At 46.4% G+C, this 23,134-nt stretch overlaps 1 protein-coding gene and 1 long non-coding RNA gene across 7 annotated transcripts in view; one reads left to right on the top strand and one right to left on the bottom strand.

Moving 5' to 3' along the window:
- Positions 1-23,134, top strand: part of LOC142469126 (uncharacterized) — a 194,493-nt gene that overhangs the window by 148,847 nt on the left and 22,512 nt on the right. The window lies entirely within an intron of this gene.
- The window catches only part of UBE2Q2 (ubiquitin conjugating enzyme E2 Q2), a 37,583-nt gene continuing 33,501 nt past the window's right edge, over positions 19,053-23,134 (bottom strand). For all 6 annotated transcript variants that reach the window (XM_075576052.1, XM_075576051.1, XM_075576055.1 and 3 more), the window contains one exon: positions 19,053-22,000. In XM_075576052.1, coding sequence (XP_075432167.1) covers positions 21,969-22,000 — 32 coding nt within the window. In that variant the 3' untranslated portion in view covers positions 19,053-21,968. The remainder of the gene's footprint in view (positions 22,001-23,134) is intronic.

The raw sequence follows: 23,134 nt of genomic DNA, 5'->3' as shown, positions 1-23,134 counted from the left end.
CACAGGTATGATGGAGTTAGACGCACAGATATGGCAGCACTGGGCGAAGAGGAGGGGGGAGGGAGAAGAGGAGGGGGAGGGAGAAGAGGAGGGGTTAGGGAGAAGAGGAGGGAGGAGGGGGGAGGGAGAAGAGGAGGGAGGAGGGGGAGGGAGAAGAGGAGGGAGGAGGGGGAGGGAGAAGAGGAGGGAGGAGGGAGAAGAGGAGGGGGAGGGAGAAGAGGGGGAGGGAGAAGAGGAGGGGGGGGAGAAGAGGAGGGAGGAGGGGGGAGGGAGAAGAGGAGGAGGGGGGAGGGAGAAGAGGAGGAGGAGGGGGGAGGGAGAAGAGGAGGAGGGGGGAGGGAGAAGAGGAGGGGAGAGGGAGAAGAGGAGGGGGGAGGGAGAAGAGGAGGGGGGAGGGAGAAGAGGAGGGGGGAGGGAGAAGAGGAGGGGGGAGGGAGAAGAGGAGGGGGGAGGGAAAAGAGAGGGGAACGGGAGGGGGAGAGTGAGAGAGGAGGGGCAGAGAGTTAATGAGGAGGAGGGGGAAGGGAAAGAGTATTTTAATCACGATCCGTTTCGTTCATTTTTAATAAAGGGGTAAAAATAATGTATTAAACATGTTCTCAATGTAACCGGCTTCCTGAGAATTATTCAGTCAGCACTAAAGTGACCGTTTTACCTACTTATCTCTGGGAAAATGTCCTATATTCACTTTCTTACAGCGGCGATCCTAGCGCTGCTCTCCACGTGTCTGTATAAGCACAGGATTGAAGTGGGGGGGTCTCTGGAGCTGAACCCCGTTAATTTCAGCTCCACAGATAGAGCCGGAGTCAGGGGGCGCCGGTAGCAGCACGGCTAGCAGGGATTACGCCATGGCGGCGTTTCACAGCCCCCGCCCAGCGAGCCAATAGAACGTCAGAACATCACCAGGTTCCGTTTCCTATCGGCCCACGTGATGCGGGAGCTTTAAACTTTGCAGAGATACCAGCGCCCCCTTCAGAGGTCTGAGCAGGGGGTCCCCAGAGCTGAAATTATTGGGGTTCAGCTCCGGAGACTCTGCTTCAAATCTGTTAAATAATAATAATCATTTAAAAGCATGAATTGCTCTTTTAAGGGTCCCATGTAATCCTACTTGCACCTGCTAATTATTGTTCTTCTCCTTTATCTACGTGGCTAACGATAGCAGCACAATCAGGATAAACAGGAAAGCGTGTTTTAGAAAGTGTAGGTGAATCATTTCCCTGCATATAGAAGAAGAGGGCTCACACTCTCGGCACAAGACACTTTAGGTCCAGGGTCTGCAACCTCTCAAGGAAGAAGAGCCATTTTATAAACAATGTATTTCTCCAAAATACTCCGAGAGCCGCAACACATGCATGAATATTACACCCCCACAAACACATACATGTACTGCACACACACTGGTAGGCAGGGCTTGACAAATTACCCAAAAAGCTACTCGCCCCCTTGCCCCACCCCCAATTTTGTCTAAAAATGGAATAAATTCCTAATAAGAACTAATAACATTCGTTTTTTGATCCCATCGTTTTTTTATTGTATTACATTTATACTTTACTATAATTAGTCCTTGTTACATATGTAATGCACGTTCCCCCACCCTATGGGAGATACGGCGGCTATGGTGCGTGTGCTGCGTTACCTGTGGCACACAGGAGGCCTGAACCTCCGCCGTTGGGAGACTGGGATGCACCTGATTCGTCTGGTGACAGCGCCTCCACCTGGAAGGGATCCCAACAGAGTGGGATAAGCCCCTTGCAGGAACAGTACCAATGATACACACACACAAGTATATAATAATAACCTTTACTGAACACTCTGTAAACGGTACCCAGTATCCCACAGTATAATAGGCCCAACCTGATACCACCAATGAGTGTCCCCGAAGTACATTGGGTGCCAGGCACCAATACCCTGATGTCCGTTTCCCCCAATATCAGGCCCACCCAAAAGTGTAGGAGATAGCGCTATCCCGTGATGTGTTGGTGCACTTAGTTGGGTACCTGCCCGCGGCTCCAGCACCCGGGTAATGCCAATGAACAAGGGATCCGTCTGATCCAACGTTGTCTTATCCGCGATGACGTCCGCCTCCGCGTGGGGGGAATTCCGGCGTGGATAATATCACCTGAGTCTTTGGCAACTGAGATGGTATGGTCCCAGACCATAGGCCGGGATCACCGCGCGGCGTCTTCACTGTGTCCCTGGCACTAGACAGTACAACGGGGAATTGTCCCTATCTAAGGGCCCTTTTCTGAAGCAGCCACAAGGTTCACGTGAGCGGGGCCTAAGGGGCAAACTCCTGCTGACGTACTCCACCTGTGACCACTACGATTCTAGAGTTGGACGTTACAGAATAATCTTTGTTTGCCACAATCTTTGGCGTTTTGAGGAACAGGCTTCCATGCTGCAGATCCACCACCTCACCCTTCAGTTTGTCTTCCAAGATATCAACCAGGGCAAGTTCATCAGCAAGATCCTTCTGTAGGACGATGACGGCACAGGCCATGCCAACCTGACCAACCCCCACTATTGTGACCTTGCTGGTTGGAACAGCAGTCTTGTCCTCTGTAACTGAAGTGATCAGTTTATCTTGTACACCAGCCATGATTGATTACTCTTAAGGGTTAGCAGGGATCCAAATGCGTCGTATGCCAGCTGCTGTCTGAGCGAGGGAGCAAGTAGTATCTTTTTTTTTTCTTTCAATGTTTTTATTAGGCATTTAGACATTACAACAATCATGGTAACTACACTACCGACACACTTTATTAAAGTGTGGCCGGTACCGCAAGCCGGGAGATTTCCCGGCTTGCTAGTGGCCGCCCCTCGGCGTGCCGCGCGTAATAGACGCGCGGTCACGCGTCTTCGGGAGCCTGCGCCCCCTGCACGTGCGTCCAGGGCTCCCCGAGGGAGCCCTGGTGTCCCGCGATCTGCGGGACGGCGGCAGGGGGTTCCGGGGGACCCGGCGGACCCGGTAGCGGTAGGGAGAGCGCCCTGATCGGAGCTCTTCCACTGCTTCGGCGCGCGCCCGTCACACTCGGGCGCGCGCCAGGCTACTGCTGCGGCCAAGAACGGGCAAATGCTCGAATAAACTTGGCCGCAGCAGTATCATAGCCTAACATTTTTTGAAACATTTTTGTGGGGGGAAACAGAGTGGCAACCTGAGTTGTCAGAGAAAAGGGGGAATGCCTTCGGAGAGTGAAGATAAAAAAGCAATACTGGAGTAAAGACTGTCTTATTTACTTTATTTTTATCAAGCCGTCTATGAACTTCTTCCTCAGTTAACCAATTGTTCATTAATATGGAGGTTGTGGCTTCCTCCTGCGGCACAACAATTGAAATTGATTCTTCCCTGGTAAATACAGAGGCAAATAATTTTAAGGTAAGAGTTTAATACCTCTGCTTTTTTCTTATCTCCAATAATCTGCCTGCCTATCTGTCACAGGAGACCAGCAGTTTTAACACCTTCATACCCAGGAATCATATGATTGAGCAAAGCAAGGAGATAAAATAAATTGTAATTTATTTCCACGAATGACATACACACAATGTTACACAATTACTCTCAAAATACACTTATGGGATGGGGCAAACTAAATATGTTGTTTCCAAAATGAAATCTTGAAAGGTAAAGTCTCTAGGAGCAATTTCCCAGGAGCGGGAGTTGCACTTAAACAGAGCTGGAAACAGTCCTCAGTCAGCGGTGCAAGTTGCCACTGCTGTGTACTCCAACGGAGCTGCTTCGTTCGTTCTGCCACTGTGGTATTGATACTCGGAACCTTAGTTCTTACGAAATCCTGAAGCTTGTTACGAAATCTTGTAGAATTATAGAACTGTAGATTGAACCTGCATGAATCTGGTTACGATGTTATAGAACTGATTCCTGACAGGCTGCACAGATTCTTATAGGGTTAACATGCCTATACCTAACCTGTGCAGACAATCACTCCGTGGGAATAAGTTTTCCCACCTATCCCGGAGTTGCCGATACCTTACAATCCTGGCAGAGGTGGCTTTCCAGTCTACTAAGGGCATGCGCGAACCTCGCACCTTTGCCGCTTAGCATATGAGACCCAACCTCCTTACCTGGCGACACTCAGTCTGGGCGTGTCGCCAGTTGTCAAACTGCCCGGACTTCACACTAAGATGGGGGTACTTGGCTTATTCCACCCGCCCTGACACCTTAGTAGCTCTGAGCCTTTCAACTCCGGACTTTCCCTGACATTGCGTCGTCCAGCCAGCGGGGTGTTTTAGAAGTCCAGAGCTGGATATGCTCAGCTCATTCACAGTACTTTACTGACATGCGTTTCTAAGTGAGCACTATCATAAAATTAGTTTTTCCCGGTCTCTGGTGTTTTGAATGAAAGTCCAAATGTGCCTAACATGTTGGGACAATTAAAATAAGGAGGACTTTCATTCACCAATTTTTATATAAACTTATAAAAATTGCGGCATGCGAGTTTTCGTGTTTTTTTTTACCTGAACGACGCTCACAGCAAGTTTCAGCGCCCTAGCAGCTTCCTAGCAAACGTTAGCTACAAGCCGCTTTCTATGCTGCCAAGCGCTGGACTTTAAAAACATTTTCTTTACATTTACACAGGAAAATATCTCTACATTATACACTCTAAACTTAGCAAATACATTTATCTCGCCACCTTAATGATGAGAGATTGTCTGAACCCCTACCTGGGTTCTGGGGGTTTTAGGCATATACCTGGGAACCTTTGAATGTGAATGATCCCCTGCCTGGTCTTACTATTCTGGTCTGTGCTGAAGCAGGGAAATCCTCGCTGGTTGACACGCCTGGAATAGTAAGACACACACACATTTTTATTGCAATACAGTGTACATGCCATAACTGGGCTGCAGAGCTGACACTCACAAATTCCAAATATGGTTCAGGGGCACCCAGCCGGGCATAATACCTTTATTATTGGCCTGGGTACCCCCTCACCGTCCCACTATCTCACACTGAAAGGGTCCTATATTTCCTGTTCTGATTTTTTTTTGTTATTTAGGTACTTAAAGAACTTTTTAGGGTTGACCTTACTTTCTATTGCAATCCTTTTTTCATTATCCATTTTTGCTAATTTGATTGTCCCTTTGCAATTTTTGTTACATTCCTTATAATTGTGATACGATGTCTCTGTCCCTTCTGACTTAAAGAATCTTAACGCCTGCCTCTTCTTGTCCATTTCCTCCCCTACCTGTTTATTTAGCTGCATTGGTTTATACTTGTCTTTTATACAGTATGTATTACCCAAGGGTATATACTAAGTGTGCTTTTCTAACAATGCTTTAAAGACTGCCCATTTAAAGTGAGCCTTTTAAGTGAGAATATATAGTTAGACTATAGTTTGACTAGAGGTGAGTGGGAACTGGACCTACTGCAAACTCTTCTACACAATCAACAAATGGTGAGCTACCCTGACCACACTGTGACCCCATGCTTGTTAGCCTGCACATTTTAACCCCCACCCATTTACAACTCATTTTAATGAAGCCTCTCCAAACACTGACTGCACACAACTACCTCCCCCCTCAACCCTCACCCACTCAGCCCACTGCAAACCCTGAATAGACCATAGCATTGCAATGCAGCAAGACATTTGACAAGGAAAAGGCACACCCCTGCTGTTTAGTCTGTATACACAAACACTTGTCTCACTACAGCTCCATGCAGCACTACCTACCTCTGGCATAATGAACCTGGTATATACCTCAACTTTGTTCTTTCTCGTGGCCTCATGTAAATATTACTCCCTCTATCCATTACAAACTCCTCCCTCCTGGCCCACACCCAATATCACCATACACCCTGGACTACTCAAAAGCCTTGCACTATCTACTGAATGTTGGTGGAGAACTCAAATTTCTACTCATACTATTACTCTCTTTAGCAGGTGATATTGAACCTAACCCAGGCCCTCCCATTTCAACTCTGTCACAAAACCCTGAGAATACCCCCTTTAAATTCCAAAAGGTCTATCTGTCGCACATATAAATATCCGGAGCCTGCTGCCCAAACAGGATGAACTAAGGGCATGGTGCCTTATGCATAAACCCAAAGCCATCGTTCTTACAGAAACATGGCTAACCCTAAAACTCCTGATGCAAATATGGCCATTCAGGGATACTCCATTTCTAGACCATGTGAGTGCGTAATGCTAAAGACCACAACAGTGAGATGGGTGAATGAGTGAATAGCCAGATATTCGTGGGCGGACCCCTGAATATAAACTTGATAGAAGACAGGTACTGGGTGTTACGCCGGTGCTGCCCGCAGACCAGACCCGTCCCCTGAGCTGAAGGGGGAAGTGGTAACACACGCACCCGCAGCAAAGGGAGCGTGTCCGGAGTGTGGTATGAAGCGTTGCCAGGCCAGGTGTAGTAAGGTAGACAATACTTGCCGGTACCGGTTGTAGAGATAGAGTGAAGGATGCCTCGCCGAAGTCAGGGAGTGGAGAGTGGAGATAGGTCGTGGCACAAGCCGTATTCAAGGGGTTACCAGAGTGAGCGTTGTCCAAGGAGTGCCGAGATCGAGAGCCATAAGGGGTAGTCATACGAGCCGCGTCAGAACCTGTGAAAACACTGAGAGAATCCTGAAGTACTTCCATACAGAGACTATGTCGAGCAAAGACTGAGAGCAGAGAGGAGCTAGATAAAGCAGGAAGGTCCAATTAGGAACGGAGGCGGGACAGGAAGAGCTACAGGGAGACACTGCAGATTGGTGCAGGCATAACAGGCCAGGTGAGTCTTGTTAGTAACCCGAGTATGCCCGTGCAGTGTGCGGGGGCGGAGCCTGAGGTCCGGGGGACGGGAATAAGAGTGTACAGACTGAGCGTGCTCCGTAACTCGTGTACGCGTGTGAACCGAGCCAGTGGATGGTGCAGGTGTGCGTGCAGGAGGGCATGGGCGCGCCTGGCGCTGAGCAGAGGAATCGCCGAGGGGAGTGATCCCGCGAAGGCGGCAGGGGCGAGGAGCCGTGGAGGCCGGTAAGGCAGGATTGTTTTGTGTGTCCAGGGGCTCCCTGCGGTGAGGGAGTGCTCTGTGTGAGGAGCGAGGAGAACGCCGATTCCTGACACTGGGTTGCAAATCCTGGATAATAAGCTCACTAATACATATTAATACATATATTTTTTTAATTTATTAAGTTTTAATAGTGTCATGCTTTTTTGTTCACAGCACATTTTGTGGCCCAATTCCATGTAGCGCGGGATCTTACACTTTCGTTGTCACTCTCCCACCCCACACTCGTGGTATTCTGTGAGCCCCTGGCGTCTGGGTTGGTATTGCGCAAGCGCACTCCTCCTATGGTCCGCGGCTCACTCTGTCTGCTCCGGGTGCATGGAAGGATTATTACCTAGATAGTGTGGATGCGCGCACTCGGAGCCCCAGTGACGTGCGCACTTAGGGTATTATGATGACGCACCTCCCCCGCGTCCCGCGGCCTCCATTTACATAGAGGTCTTTTTCCTTAGTTGGTTACTGTGCAAGAGCGTACCACTAGGGGTTGTTAGACCTCATATGCCTCCGGATTGGTAGCTAGGGGCGGGGCTAGTCGTCGTCAGCCCTGTGCACAGATACAAGATATATGCATACATCAGAAGATTATTAGCAATTAGAGAGGGCGGACCACACTTGGGCTGTGAGTATTGGTTGATTATGTTATTTTGTATCTATATATATGTTAATAAAGTTGTGATATGTATTGTAGAGGGAGAGGGGTGTTGGCTCGGTATTAAAGGGGTTGCACCCCATATGGCCACCCCCTGACCTCACCAGGGAGGCAAGGGGTTAACTGGACTGCGGTCCAGGAAGGTGGTTGACACCTTGTCATGTCATGAAAATGTATATTCCCCTGTTCCCATGTTTCATTATAATCCTGTATTTTAAAGATGTTTTAAAGTGCATTTCTGTATCTCCAGTTCTGGAGGTCGCAGAGAGTTGATATTTGGCCAATATGTGGAGTCACTGTAGGCATTAAGAACTGCCAAATTTCGACCCACTGAGCCCACCAGAATGGAACTTATTAATATGTGTAGATATTAAAGTGAATATGTATGGTATTTTGGATCTGCCCTGAAAATGCAGACTCCATCTGCTATGCTAATATGTCATGAAGGGCAGCCGGCTGATTGTTTACACTAAGTACTAATCAACAGATCAAGTACTAATCAACAGACTCTGCCACTCTAATTGTTACCTGAGGGTGGAGAATTATCAAACTGGAGTGGTTTGTAAGTGTTATGTCTACACCTACAAACAATGCAGATACTTCATTTGATAGACTGGTCGTCGCCCCTGATTTAATTATGGGGCTACCCATAGAGTCCCAGTACCCATGGGCTAATTAGCTGGGGAGCATGGGTTAATCTGTGTCTCCACGTTAGGGATTGGATACAGATAATTGTTCACCAATAGTCTGTATTCAATGTTAAGGATAGGGTTACACAGGTATATAAACTGTGTCAACCCTACAGTTCTAGTTCTTCTGATTCCACCTGGAATGTCACCGGATTGCTGGAGAATTTCTAGCTGATACTTCTCCATTCCCCAACCCTAAGTAAGTGTTACCTTCTTGCCTGTTAATTGTACTATATTGCTGTGTTCACCTATTTAAGGAATAAATTATATTTTATTATATCTAAGCCTCGTTCAGTTCAACCCAGATATTTGGTGTTCGTTATATCTTGTCATAAGCTCCCGTGACATGTATACCTTGAGAAAGCGCTCTGAGAAGCGTGAAACGTTGGTGGGGCTCTCCTTTGCCCTTTTTTCTATGACCAATAAATAACTTTTTATGGGATAGGCACCCTCCTCTCTACTTTTTTCTGGATACACAGTAGTGCTCTGCAAGCTCTCTTCCTTTCTATAATACTCCATTTCTAGGAGAGATAGGTCAAAGAGAGGAGGAGGGGTGTTAGTTTATATTGCAGACACATTACAATTTACACTGTTAAATTGTCCGCCAAGCCCACCCGCTTTTGAAATCCTAGTTGGCAGAATCTGCCTCCCCTTTTCTAAACCCATCTTGGTTGCTGGCATCTACTGCCCCCCTAAAGCCCCTCTACAGTCCCTGACTTATATCACCCAGTTTCTTGGCTCCATTTCCTCTCTGAATGAGAAGAGTGAGCTGCTAGTTCTTGGGGATTTCAACTTCAATTGACTCGACCCTAAAAACCACAAAATCCAGATACAACGCAAGTCACTTAACCTATCGCAACTCATTTCCCAACCCAAACGGACAAACCTGAAATCGCACACAACCATTCCTTGCTGGACTGGATTCCCTCCTCAAATCCCAGCAGAATCCAATCCTCTGGCATCCTTCCTGACATTTTCAGTGACCATGCAATAGTGTACTGTGTAAGGAAAATTAAACCACCACAATCAAGCCCTAAAGTACTCCTCACTATAACATTTAGAAACTTTAACCCACAACTGTTTCTGGATGACCTTACCAACTGCCCTTGGCACAGAATCAATTTAATCCTGACCCGATTCTGCGCTCGACTATTTCCAAGCTGAATTCTTAAAACTCTGTGATACCCATGCTCAACTACGCAGAATAAGAGTACGGGCCCACCTTCCATGGGTTACAACTGACCTTATAGCACTTATTCTGGGACCAGGGCCACATGTAGGATGTGGATGAGGCCAGATAGCTTTACTCGTCCCCTTTTGAAAGCACACCAAGTCCTGTTATATTTTCTTAACTTTATTGGAAAAGCATCAGACATATAAAGGCACTTGTAGATGGTATGGTGGGGTGAGAGAGTGCTTCTCTAGGGTGAAGGAGTTTTGTAGTTAGAGGAAGGTAAAAACAGAATGGCCTTGCCATGGGGTAGATAGCATGAGAGGTACTCATTCAGCCTGCTTAGGATGGAAAAGGAAGTGTGCAATCTTTGTCACACAGGAATAATGACAGGACTATGCTACCTGTGAATACAGACAGGGGAGTATGGAAAAGTCCACTTAGTCAGGGGGATTAAAGAGGTTGGCAAGGCGGGGTCAGGGTGATCGCGGATCTGCTGAGCGACGGACAGTTCCTGAGTCTCCAAGAATTACGCACCAAATTGAAGGTACCTCGCCTAGATACATTCAAATTTCTCCAAATTCGACACGTCCTACAAAAAATGTCCCCAACGTTGAAATTTTCCCCTCCCACAAAATTCGAGAAACTGTGCCAGGACGGAGCTCATCAAAAAGGTCTAATAAAGCAAATATACGCTGGCATGGAGAATCCGGCTAATCCAACCGCACAAGACTATAGGCTCAAGTGGGCAGCGGAATTGAACATAGTTATAGACCGGGAGGACTGGGAAGACATATGGGACGCGGCCTCAGGAACATCCATATGTACCACGGTGAAGGAGAATGTTTACAAAATAATGTATCACTGGTATCTTACCCCAGTGAGACTAAAGCAAAGCTACCCTCTGGCATCGGACCTATGCTCGGTAGCATACTCCTGGAAGAAGACAGCGCCCCCCACAAAACAACAGGTGAAAAATAGACTCAATGAGGTAATGAGGATGGAAAAACTTACGGCTTTTCTAAAACGATCTACCGAAGGGTTTTTATCAAATCTGGGAACCCTGGATAATTCACTAGAAAGACTCAGAATAGAATCCCTTGCACCATAACAGAAACAGTTATGGGTTGGAGGAGATAAAAGCAGAGCGGCCGGACGAGGGGAGGGATGACCACTCTCTCCCCCCCCCCTCCCCCCTCTCTCTCACCATACTTTTTCTCTCTTTCTCTACACCTCATGGACCATAAAGTGGCCCTGAGTGTGCTTTCTCCCCCCCCCCACCCTAACCGAACAAGGAAAACCTATTTGTATTAGGCCAGAAATGTAACGTAACCCAATGTATGTATAAATGAATATGCCTAATAAAAACCGTTTGGGAAAAAAAAAAAAGTCCGAGAGCGGAGTGTGGGTGTGTGTGTGCTTTCGGTTTGGTGTGTTGTTGGTGTCGGTCTGTCTTGGTGGATGCTGTCGTGGTACCCGCGGGTAGGGCTTGGCGCGGGGATAGCTCTTCTGGGGCGGGGGTGGATGGAGATTGGAGCGGAGTCCCACCGCTGGCAATTATGTTGCTATTTGGTAGCAGATGGTTGTATAGTACAATTAACTGTTACTGTGTATGGTTAAAGGTACTGGAATCGTGTTCCTATTTATGCACCTAGTGACCCAGAATAGTGGGCAGGCAATTTGTCTCTTTTGCCTCCCACCACTAAACAGATCTAAGTTTACAGTTTAGTTGACTAAGTGGTGGCAGGGTTGTTGGTGGTGGCAGGGTTGTTGGTGGTGGCAGGGTTGTTGGTGGTGGCAGGGTTGTTGGTGGTGGCAGGGTTGTTGGTGGTGGCAGGGTTGTTGGTGGTGGCAGGGTTGTTGGTGGTGGCAGGGTTGTTTGTGGTGGCAGGGTTGTTGGTGGTGGGGCTCTGTTCTGCCCGCTTTTGTTTCCGGGGGAGTTCTCTGTGCTGGGCCTTATTTGTGGGTGTTGTGATGTTGTCTACTGGGACAGACTGGCACCGGTGGCACACTTGGCTGGAGGCGCGTGTGCACTCACACGCCATTCTCCATTTTTAACATTTTAATTGTCGTCCGTTAATCGTCGTTGTTACGTCCCAAACATACATATTTTTTAATAATAAAATTAAAAGTTTAATTGATACACTTAAAAAAAAAAAAAAAGAGGTTGGCAAGGCAACAGCTACTGGCAGTGAATAGAAAGGAATGTGTAACAATAATGTATCGATTACACAGGCACTGTCAGTTTTAAGAGCAGGGAAAACATGCAACTGAAATATAAAGGGCTAGCAGGCAAATCTGCAAAGGGGGCAACAGAAAAGAACAATCCTGTTCCAGGACAGCACTCTACCAGTTCAGGGATGCCTTGTGGAAAAGCTACAAAGTAACTGGCACTACCAAGGATCTCAATCACTACAGATGCCTGCGAAACATGTGCACAAGGCAAACAAGGCACGCAAAAGCACAATATTACTCTGACAATCTCCACCAGAATACATCAAACCCAGCAAACTTCTGAAAGGTTATCAACAATATATTCCAGCCTTCTAACCATCAACAACCAAGTAATATCACTATGGGGGATATTACTCTGATAAACCCCACTGTCATTACAAATGCATTCAATGATTACTTTGTGGGGTGTTCTGCTAACTTACTAGCGAAACGCAACCCAAACCACAAACATGAATCTCATCTTGGGAGTGCCCATATAGAGCTTGCTGCTCTCTGTGTACTGTGTAAAGCTGCTTGCTTGTGCAGTACCTGATTTCCCTGGAAGCTGTGTCCTGCAGCTTGTCTGGCATAAGGGCTGTGTAAGTAGCAGCTTCTATGTGCTGACCCCAAAGCACACAGTCTCAGTTTTTACTGTTCTGGAACCAGGGCCCCATGTAGGATGTGGATGAGGCCAGATAGCTTTACTCGTCCCCTTTTGGTTATTCAGATTTTTTTAAATAATTCATTTCTTTGTCGGTTAATGTTTCAATTAATTCATGGCTGTTGTATTAATTAATTGGTTTGGTTACTGGTACAATTAATTCATGGCTGTTGTATTAATTAATTGGTTTGGTTACTGGTACAATTAATTAATTGCTTTTGTATTTATTAATTGTTTTGATTGGTTACTGGTTTCATTAATTCATTGTTGATCTGGTTATTGCTTGTATTAATTGGATTAGCTGGCTAGTGTTTTTGTTTAGTGAATTGTGTTTTTTTTTAGTTTTGTAATGTTTTATTATTGTGTGTTTGGAGCATGAATTTATTTTGATTAGTGTGCCCATTGAGTGCTATAGTGGCTTATCATGCCCATATTATTATATGGGTATGATGTAGCACTATACTACTCAATGGGTACAGGGTGGGTATAGTGGGTCTGGGGTGGGTGCTTAGGCCTCCCGGGTGGGTAACGGGGCAGGATGGGTTAACCCCTTAATGACCGCTAAGGGGTTAGGGGACATTATTATTTACTTTATTTATGCTGGTTAATGCAGTGTTTAATAATGGGCAAATAATCTATTATCCATATCTGGATAGTTATTTTGACCATTTCTGTACTGTGTGTTTGGTGGTGAGGGGGGGGGGGATTGATTGAAATGTAGGCCATGTTTATTTGTTAACATACAGTGTTGGTACCTTAGGTCTGCGGGGACCTATGGAGACCACCTGAGGACCCCTGGACGCCCACAGGTACCATCTGCGGACCCACGGGGGACACCTGCGGGTAAGAACTGGGGGCCCCACAGCTGTGGGGGCCCCGCGGACCCGCAAGGACCACCTGAGGGCCCCCAGACCTCCGTGGGATACACCCAAGGGCCCTCAGATACCTGTGGGGATGACCCGGGGAACCCCAGACACCCACGGGCCCACCCGTGGACCCCATTGCGGCCCACGGTGATCCGCGGGGACTACTTGGAGGCCCACAGCGCCTAGCGGAGACCACCCAGAGACCCCCAGACCCTGTGGGCACCCCCCTCTGGTGCACTGTGGGGCCTGCGGACACCCGTCAGGCCCACCGGGGACTACCGTAGGCCTGGGGTATTAAGCCTGTATGTAAAAAAATAAATAATGATTTTACATTATGGGGGGCACGGGGGGGTGGGAGTATTGATGTTTATTAAATATTGCTATGTTTATTGTGGCCTAGGAGGTGGGTTTTGGGGCTGTGTTGTGTGTATTGTTTTTAGCGTGGGTAGTGGGGGTGGGTGAAGGGGGTGCCCCAAAGATGGGTGTTTAGGCCTTGCGGGTGGGTAGCGGGAGGGTTAACCCCTTCATTACCTTAGCGGTATTAACCGCTAAGGTAATGAAAGGGTTAAGTCCACCCGCAACCCCCCTGCAAGGCCTAAACACCCACTAAGGGCCAAATACCCCCTTCACCCACCCCCGCTACCCATAATAAGCCTGGCACGGGTGGTTAACCCCTTCACTGCCTTAGCGGTTAGCCGCTAATGTAATGAAGTGGCTGTAAATGCATTTTTCATGCAGGGGATGCATGCCGGGGGTCTCCGGTGCAGGTATTAATGGGTATCAGCTCCGGAGACCCCCGGCATCAATCATTTTTCTAAGTGTCGCTGCTTATCGACGCTTCTCCCCACCAATCTGCCAACTCTTTCTGGCGTTTGGATTTGGGGAGAAAATCACCATTCAAGGGCCGCGATAGGCGGCGATAACATACTCGCGGCTACTAGAATCGCACGTGTTTATGAACATTCTGAAAAGCGTCGATAAGTGGCTTATTGCCGCTCAGTCAGCGATTTGATTTTGTTCAAAAGTTTTTTGGGGTGATTCAGGCACTTATTGCCCGCTGATCAACGCTTACTGAATCGGAGCAGGCATTTTGGCCGATAAGTGGTCGATAAGTGGCTTATCGCTGCTTACTGCATGAGCCCTTAGTCTCTGCAGGGCAGACTTCCTTAGCTTCAAAACAAAGCCGGTTGCTCTGCTATTTGGAACAGAGGAACTTTGAAAAGTCCGCCCTCGCTTCTTCGACTCAAGCCACAAAATTGTTTGGTTCTCTGACTCGGCCGTCTCCTTACATACTGTAACGCGCAGCTCACCACAAACGAGGCGCGACCGCGGGTAGGGAATTGTATAGAACGCCATCCATAACCGCGAGGGCGCGTCTAGAGTGTAGGATAGTCGGGCAGGCTGGGTCAGGGTAACAAAAGACAGTGTAAATAAGGTACTTGCCGGGTCTTGGAGTATAGAGCAGCATACGTAGCCAGTCAGGGGTACGTAGCCAGTCAGGGTTGGAGAGCGTAGAGTAGTCGTGGAGCCAAAGCCAGGTCCAGTGCAGGAGAGAGCAGCGTCGTCGTATCCAAAGCCAAGGTCAGTGCAGAAGAGTATCACAAAGTAGTATCCAGACCGGGTCAGGCAGCAGGGTTCAGGCAGACAGAGTGCAGCGTCACACAAACAGAGGTTATGCTCGGCAATGATTGGGAGCACTGAGAACATATTTATAAGACCTCCCACCAATGGGAGGCAACCAGGAAGTGGGTCTGCGGTACAGGATAGGTTGCTGGATCATGCAGGGGCGTCCTATTACACAGCCAATAGCTACCGCTTGGGGGTGCGGGAGGTGGGCTCGGGGGGCACGGGAGGTGCGCTCGGGTGGGGGGGGGGGCAAGGGAGGTGGGCACGGGAGGTGGGCTCGGGGGGAGCGCGGGAAGCTGGCCGCGGGGGGAAGCAGGCCGCAGGATTACCTGGTACTCCCCCCTCCGTCCCACGTTGGGAGCGGGGGGGGGGGGGGAGAGGCCGCTGCAAGAAGAGCTGGTACTTCCCCCTCTGTCCCACGTTGGGAGCGGGGGGGAGGGGGGGCCGCAGCAAGAAGAGCTGGTACTTCCCCCTCCAACCCACGTTGGGAGCGGGAGGGGAGGGGCCGCCGCAGGAAGAGCTTGTACTTCCCCCTCCATACCACGTTTGGGGACCTGCGCATGCGCGTGCCGGGACCGCAGGGGAATCGCCGCCATTTTGCTCCCGCATCGCGCCTGCCCCTCAATTTCAAATACTTTGGGGAGAGCCGCACGGACTTGCCCAAAGAGCCGCAAGTGGCTCGCGAACCGCGATTTCACGACCCCTGCCCTATGTCAAAGGTTTTTTCCAGAGAGGTCACTGGCGCAGAATTGAGACTCGTGTTTGCTCCAAACATACCTGTGTTGAAATCGGATTATCATAATCCCTTGCTAGCTCTTAAGTACTATCTTCTCCCCATTGAATCAACATAAACCCACTCCTGTCGTAAATCTGCTCTGAAAACGATGGTTTTACGACAGCAAAAAAAACTCCTTCCAAAGACGTTTGAATTGTGCCTCATTATATAACCGTACTCTTCACTTCCCTATGTCAGGGGTGCGTAAGAATTTCTGGGGGGGGTCGCAGCAGTTACAGAGGCTCTGCGCTTCCCCAGTCATTTAAATTAAATGCTGGGGGACCGCATGAGGCCTCTGTAACTTCACTTATCTTTGTGTCGGGCGACGCATCACCATGGCAACCGGGGCTTAATGACACCAGGGGGGTCATGTGACGTCGCGTTGCCATGGCAACATAACATCACATGACCCCACTGCATCGTTTTTCACCAGAGCCGAGCCAGGAGGGGAAGGGAGCGAGCAGGGGGGGAGAGCAGGCAAGGGGAATAGGTTGCTCTCCCCTGCCCTATGTAATACTTACACACGCGAGTCACATTTATAGATTTGGGCGCTTATGACGGATGCAACGAGACTAATCATAACCGTCTTAACCCTAAATTTGAGCGACAAATTAATATCTGTCCCTTAATACCTGTTAGACCTCGTGACTGTAATCATTACATGCCATTCTTTGCCACGGATACACACATGTAATTTTTAGCATGCACAGCAGACGACGTCACATGATATTCTAATTTTTAATAAAGTCTTTCAACAATAGCATAACGTGTGTGCCACCTCTCTCTGGAATCCAACAGTAATTATTCACGAATGTTGTGGCTTCTTTGAGGTTCACAGAATAGTATCTGGTTAGCATTTACGACCCTCTAAACCCCACGTGTCACTTTTAGTGGGCTATCCATGATAGGCCTCCCAATTAAGTTCTCTTTGAAGCCAAGCAGATCCAGAAAATGTCTTGACCTATCATAAACCCAACATTTTTGCAACATTAACCCCTGAAGCACCAGATGGATTAAAATACATAATAACTCATGACATTATCATGACACTATGTAACATCCCCCAACCTTAATGGAATCAGCGGTCAGGCGGCGTCACACTCCAACCTGAGCTACGCTCTCCTACAATGAGCAGCCAACTTACATTCTTGTTTCAACATTGTCCCTCATTCCCTGTAGACTGTACGCTCTCAGGAACAGAGCCCTCCTTACCCCTTTCTGCATGTTTGTCTTCATCTGTATGTAATGGTTTATGTACTATACATTACTCTGCACCCAATTGTACCGCGCTCCGGGATATGTTGGCACTTTCCAAATAAACGATGATAATAATAGCAGACACTGTGCCCACTGCAGCCGGGGATTCCAATCAATCAACGCTGGAGAAGGCTGGACGCCAGCTTCAGGGCTCGGCCTAAGCCGACACTAGAAGCGTGGAATGCAGCCCAATCCCTTTGTGGGGCTTACAGCGGGCGGGGGGAGGCAGCGCGGAAAAATTGCTGGCTGGGCGTGGATTTGACCCCCCCCATCCCATTCAGTAACATCATGCAGGCTGGGTTTTTTTTAACAAAGGCTGTTAAAATAAAGCTGTGGCCTTTTTCTTCCAACGTTATGTGTGGTCTCAAGTTATTGACGTTTATTTAGCATTACAGTGGTAGGGCGCGGCATTAAACCTTTGTGTGTCTCAATGTGATTACTGGTTTTGCAATATGATGCGGGAAGTTAGAAAAAGTTGGGAAAGACCCCTAATTCGGTGCTACAAACAGTGGGTGTATCTGAATGAATCCACTTAGGTATAAATGTTAATGAAAAACAACTGCTTATGTAACAACTGATTATTTCCTGAGCCAGCTCCAACCCAACCCTGCGAGATCGGAGGGGAGCCTGTGGAAATGACAGGAGGCAGCAGGAGATTCAGGCACTTTCCAGCTCCATCCTCGTGTATAACAACTCGCCACCATCAGCTGGTCTGAGACGCGACACATCGCGGGGACCATCGGGCTGATCTGCCACAGATGAGAGGATATTCTCCTAATATATCCACTGCGCATATCCTACCTACATCAAGTAGGGCTCCAGGTTTTTTGCAGCAGACCATCATTGGATCTTCACATTGCATTATCTGTTGTTCAAATTGCATATTTTATGTTGTTTGATATATTAACTTTTAATAAATGTACTTTCCCCTTTTGTCACTTACCTTCATTTTCACCTATCTCTGAGGCTTTCTTCCAGCATTTTTAGTGCTGATACATCCAACAGTATTATGCTGTTTTATCTTTTTTTTTCCCCTCTCATTTCATGCATTGGGAGTTCATCTGTCCTGAAACCCGTTTGACGTAACCAGGACTTTGGTCTTCAACTAACATCCAACGCTTGTATATTACATATGTATAGCATTAGCTATACTGTACCAGGACTTTAATATCAGGCGCCGAATATATTGTTCTTTGTTTTGCACAATCACCATCTGACATGAGGGGGGGGGGGGGGGGAAGAGAATGGTGTGATGTCCTTGTAGAAGATGGAAACAGTGGGGAAAGACAGATGACCCGACCGCCCGAGAGTCGAGCCCCACAGCAACAGAGCACCACTTGTCGGGCGCGTGTCACTTCCCGCTGAGCCGCAGATGGCGAGTGGAACACTGTAACCACACTCGCAGGGGGTGAAGAAATGCTGCTGCAGGCAAACGTATGTGATGATTCTCACAGCGCAGGTAAACATTGCAGTATGCAAAAACGCCTGGGTTGCGGAGGGCGTGCTTCAATTCCAATAGGTAGGCGAAAGCAGAGCACAGCAACAAAATAGTAAGGGCTAGAGGCAAGGATAAAAACAATTATTTAATAGTATGACAGCCACAAAAATCAAACACGGACGTTAGGTCCACTGACGCGTTTCTCACCATGGAAGCTCTTTGATAAAGCGCCTAAACGGTAAGAAACACATCAGAGGACCTCACTTGTGTTCTATTTTTGTGGCTGTCATTCATGCCTATAGCCCTTACTGTTTTTGTTTTTCTTGCTTTGCTCTATTTTCTATGATGCAGGAAGTGACAAAAATGATGTGTTCACAAACTAGGAGCTATTGATGAGAATATCTCTATCTCTATATATTTAGTTTCGGTTCTGCAACAATTTATTTCATTCAAAATTACATATATTTTGAGTTATTTTTCCATATACGTTACTGTTGTGGTTATGATAAAAATTGTATTGATATTTATAAAGCAACTATAAAAAAGCCACAAAACCAGGCTAACGTGCCCGTTTCAATATATTCACTATTTTGTTTATTTCTTATATGAAGAGCAAAACATTTATTTATTTCAAACTCAAGACACAGGGAAAAAAAACAAACAATTGATTACTCAGAATAGACAGGTTATTTTCTTAAAATGGTTCTTTAATCAGAAACTTGATGCAAGTTTACAGATTACTGTACATTGCCAAATAAATCTGCAATGAAAAGAAAAATTCAAAAACAAAAACAAAAAAAGCATGCCAAATGTGCGTTGGTCAACTTTCTAAACACCCCCCCCCCCCCAAAAAATAAAATCAAAGAATTCAACAACACAGTCAGATTGTTTTTAGCTTTATGCCATCCATAAAGAAATTGTATGTGTGCTTGCCTTTCTGTCAGGGCCTCTCTGAATCAACGTCTACAAAAAGGCCCCAAACATACATATGTACAAATAATCCCAATGGAAAATGTTCACTTTCTACAAAGGCTGAAAATTGGTGGTGAGGCAATTTTACTAAATATATCCCCTCCATCCCCCCCCACAAAAAAAAAAAAAACCCTAGCAAACAGAAGCTACAACTTAAAGAAGAAGAAAAAAAAAACAAAGAGAAGAGGTCCACTGGGAAGACTTGACATGTATTTGATATTTTTGGGGATGTAAATCAGTTTTTGAGGAGTGAACCCACTTTCCTGCCAGCGGGTACAGAAACACATTGCAGAGCTTGTCTTTTGCGGCAGCCTGCCACAAGACCGAGGAACGGATGACGGTGGTATGCTTAATGGGGTCAATCTTGGCAAGGCGAAGGACCTGAACATTTTCCAAGAGGTTGAGGATCTGGGCATTTAAACAAACGGAGCTGCTTATCGTGGACGTACAGTCACTCGCAGGGAGTCAACCGATTGTTGGCATCAACGTCCATCCGACATAAGCCAGCGCTCAAACAGTGCTGGGAAATCTAGCAGGCCTTACAAATCTTATATAATAGATCTCAGATGTAATCCCCCCCCACATCTGCCACCTATTGTAGGTTCTGCATGTCCGATATACCCTTTCCTTCCTTATCAGAGGGACAACCTACAAATGGGTACATTTATTTTTTTAAAGAAAAGCCAAAGAGAAGAGTCGCACCTAGAAATACTTCTACGTGTCCGATTACTTGTTTAAAAAAAAAAAAAAAAAAGACAACAATATCAACCATCAAGATGTAACCCATTAAACACATCACTGCCACTATTTCACTTAAGTTGGAAGGAGAATGGAACTGGAAATCCATTCTATAGAACTGAGTGAACTGAAGCAAAAAAAAAAGTGGTAAGGGAATCAAATTAGAACTGGGAAGACCTTTGAGTGTTGGAAACCATTATTCTGCATCTAATATGTTCACCGCACGGTCAAAATCTATGGCAATTTTATTCATCCAGAACTCGAGTTTGACATTTCCCCCCCCCCCCACCTTTATTGAAAAGGTCACACACCTTTGACTACTTGACATCTTCATTATGTGCCAATTACTTTTGAAGTCCATTCGTTTATAGAACAATTGCAACAACCCGTTAATAAAACGCAACACTAGGAAAAGGTTTTAGTAATAAAATTACTTCAAGTTTCATAGTGACGCCCAACCAGGGTCCTTTATAAATAGCCCAGGGAGAGACAGGAGAGGGGGGCATAGAATGCAATGCAAAAGTCATATTTCCTCTCTGCTTAAAGATCCTGCCCCACTTAGGACCACATTGAATTAAATTCCAGTGATATGTTTAATAGGTTTAAACTGGGACATTGACACCTTTTCTAAAGATTTAAAAACGCATTAATAGTGCCCAAGTATAAGTATTTTACATCAAATTGTGTCCTTACAATATCAGCAAACACCAATCTGAAATGTTTGATGTTTTACGGCCTTGCTCCTTCATTTGCTGTCCCTGTTAATAATGGGAGGTGTTGATTAAAAAAAATAATAAACCCATTACCTGATTAGGATGGAGCAAACAAGACTGGCAAATAACATCCCCCAGTTTGACATGGTCATGAAAATATTGTGTGCAGTAAATACTTGGTTCGATGTTATTTTTTTAGCACATAGGAATACCACGTTGTGAGCACAGGCGCATGTCGCAGGCAGGTCTGCAACCCTGGCTTTCCCCGTTACCGCTTAGCATACAGTGCAGCCAGGGATTCTGGGTAGTGACATGCAAATGGCGCACTCGCAGTGCATCACTTATTTTTAGAAATCCTTCCAATGCCGGAGAGCTGAATCAGAGGCGCCAACCGTCCGAGTTTGAAACTAAAAAAATCACTGTTAATTCTTTGGTCCACGGTGGAACCGCACCATCAAAACAAAGTTAGGAAAAAAACAAAAAAAAGAGAAATCCCCTTATTGAAACAGCTTCAATGCACACCGCAAAGTGGAAGATTAATTAAATGGCTTAATAAGCATATGCATCTTCCTTCCCACACCATAAATTTGGCAATGCTACAAAAAAAAAAAAAAGGTTTATTTTTTTCCCCCAGCCCGTTTTGTATTTTTTTTTATTTTTTATAGTATTTAACTTTTTATTTTTATTTTATTTATTTGTTTAAATCGGAGAGCTAAAGTTATCTACGCAAACCATTTCTTAAAACTGCATTTTGAAGGTTCTTAAACAGTATCAAACTCATGTTTGGCTTAGGATGAAACTATACAACGCAAAAAAAATAAAATAAAATAAAAAAAAAAAATAAAGTTATTTTGCAGAATGTATACTTCAGGAAAAAAATTAAACAAAAAAGTGAAAGCAATTTACAATTGTCTAATAAAAGTGGAATGGGTGTAACTAAGCTATACCGCCTGATTTAAATAGGACGTTAAAATATTTGGAGTGGCCATTTTGTCAACAGTAAAGGCAGCTGGCTGCTCATGTCTGGATAAGCAGACGTGGGCCAAGATACAAGTCCGATAATTCTAGTTATTATCTAATAGCTAACGTATGCTGTACAGAGGATCGGAAGGGCAATCTTGGATCTGTTCTGGAAACATATAAAAGAAAGTTTAAATCTTGGTCTGAGGGGCGTTCTGTTTACCCATCTTCTTTAGGAGGAGTGTACCAGCCTAGAGAGAAGAGAATAATGCAGGTTATTGGTTAAAAAGGAGCAGTAATACATATCTATATTCAATATATCCTTCTCTCACTACTTCAAACTGGCGGGAAAGTGGCAACGGGTGTCCAAGATGATGTATTGTGCTGGTATGTTCAACCGTACTATGAAAGCTTCAACAATGTGCCAGGTTAGAGGGAAAGGTATTTGCCAACATGCAAATGTAGGTGCATGGCAAGCAAGGCCTCAGCTCGCCAAAATATGGCACACACCGAAAAGCAACGGCCCTCCTTCGCCAGAGGCTGGATGGTCCCTTGACCAGGTGGCTTTCAGGAAGTCGGCATGAAGGCAGAGGGTGCCAAGAATCCCCGTCATTCAAACCTTAACCTGGCTACCTGCCACTACGGGACTCTCCAGTGAAGCAGCACTGTAAGACCAGCCTCCCCCTCCCCTCCATAAAGGGAGATTAACCCCTTGCAGTGCAGGCGGCTCCCGCCATATGCGTGGGCCCCACTAGCGATCACGTGACTGCTCACGCAATGGCGTCCTGCTTCTGTTGATGGAAGCAGAAGGGGAGGGTTTCAATTCCGTTCTGCAAAGTCCCACTAGAAAACAATGACGTACAGCATATGTCATAAGGGTTTCCAGGGTCTCCCCCCCCCTTCATGACTTATGATGTACGTCTAAGGCACTGAAGAGCTATTGTTGGCCTTAAGAAAAGGATGGTCTTATTGAGCCCAAAAGTGGACACCTATTACAGAGATAGAGAAAATGGAAGAGTCAATGGAGTAGGCTTCATCATTAACAAGAAATGGAGAGACAATTTGTGTAGTATGAAAGCTCATCAGAAAAAGCAGCCAGAATCAGCTGACAATGAGAGCAAGGTTTAAAAACGATGTATGCCCCCCAACATCAGGACAAGTGGAAAAGTTCCACCGCAATCATTGAAAGGAATTGGCCACCGCAAGATCATCATGGGAGATATCTTTCTGATGGACACCAATCTTGCATTGATAAGTGTGGTTACCGCAACAGGAACGAACATGGAGGCATAGTGGTGGAATCTGCAGAATGTGAAAGAGTCTACATCACAAATTCCTACAAGAAGAATTCAAGTAGAACACGGATGCGACGTGGATCCAATAGA

This window comes from Ascaphus truei, chromosome 18, assembly GCF_040206685.1.
Source record: "Ascaphus truei isolate aAscTru1 chromosome 18, aAscTru1.hap1, whole genome shotgun sequence".
NCBI lineage: Eukaryota > Metazoa > Chordata > Amphibia > Anura > Ascaphidae > Ascaphus > Ascaphus truei.
Note: the sequence above shows the minus strand (reverse complement) of the source record. Positions and strands in the feature narration are given on the sequence as shown.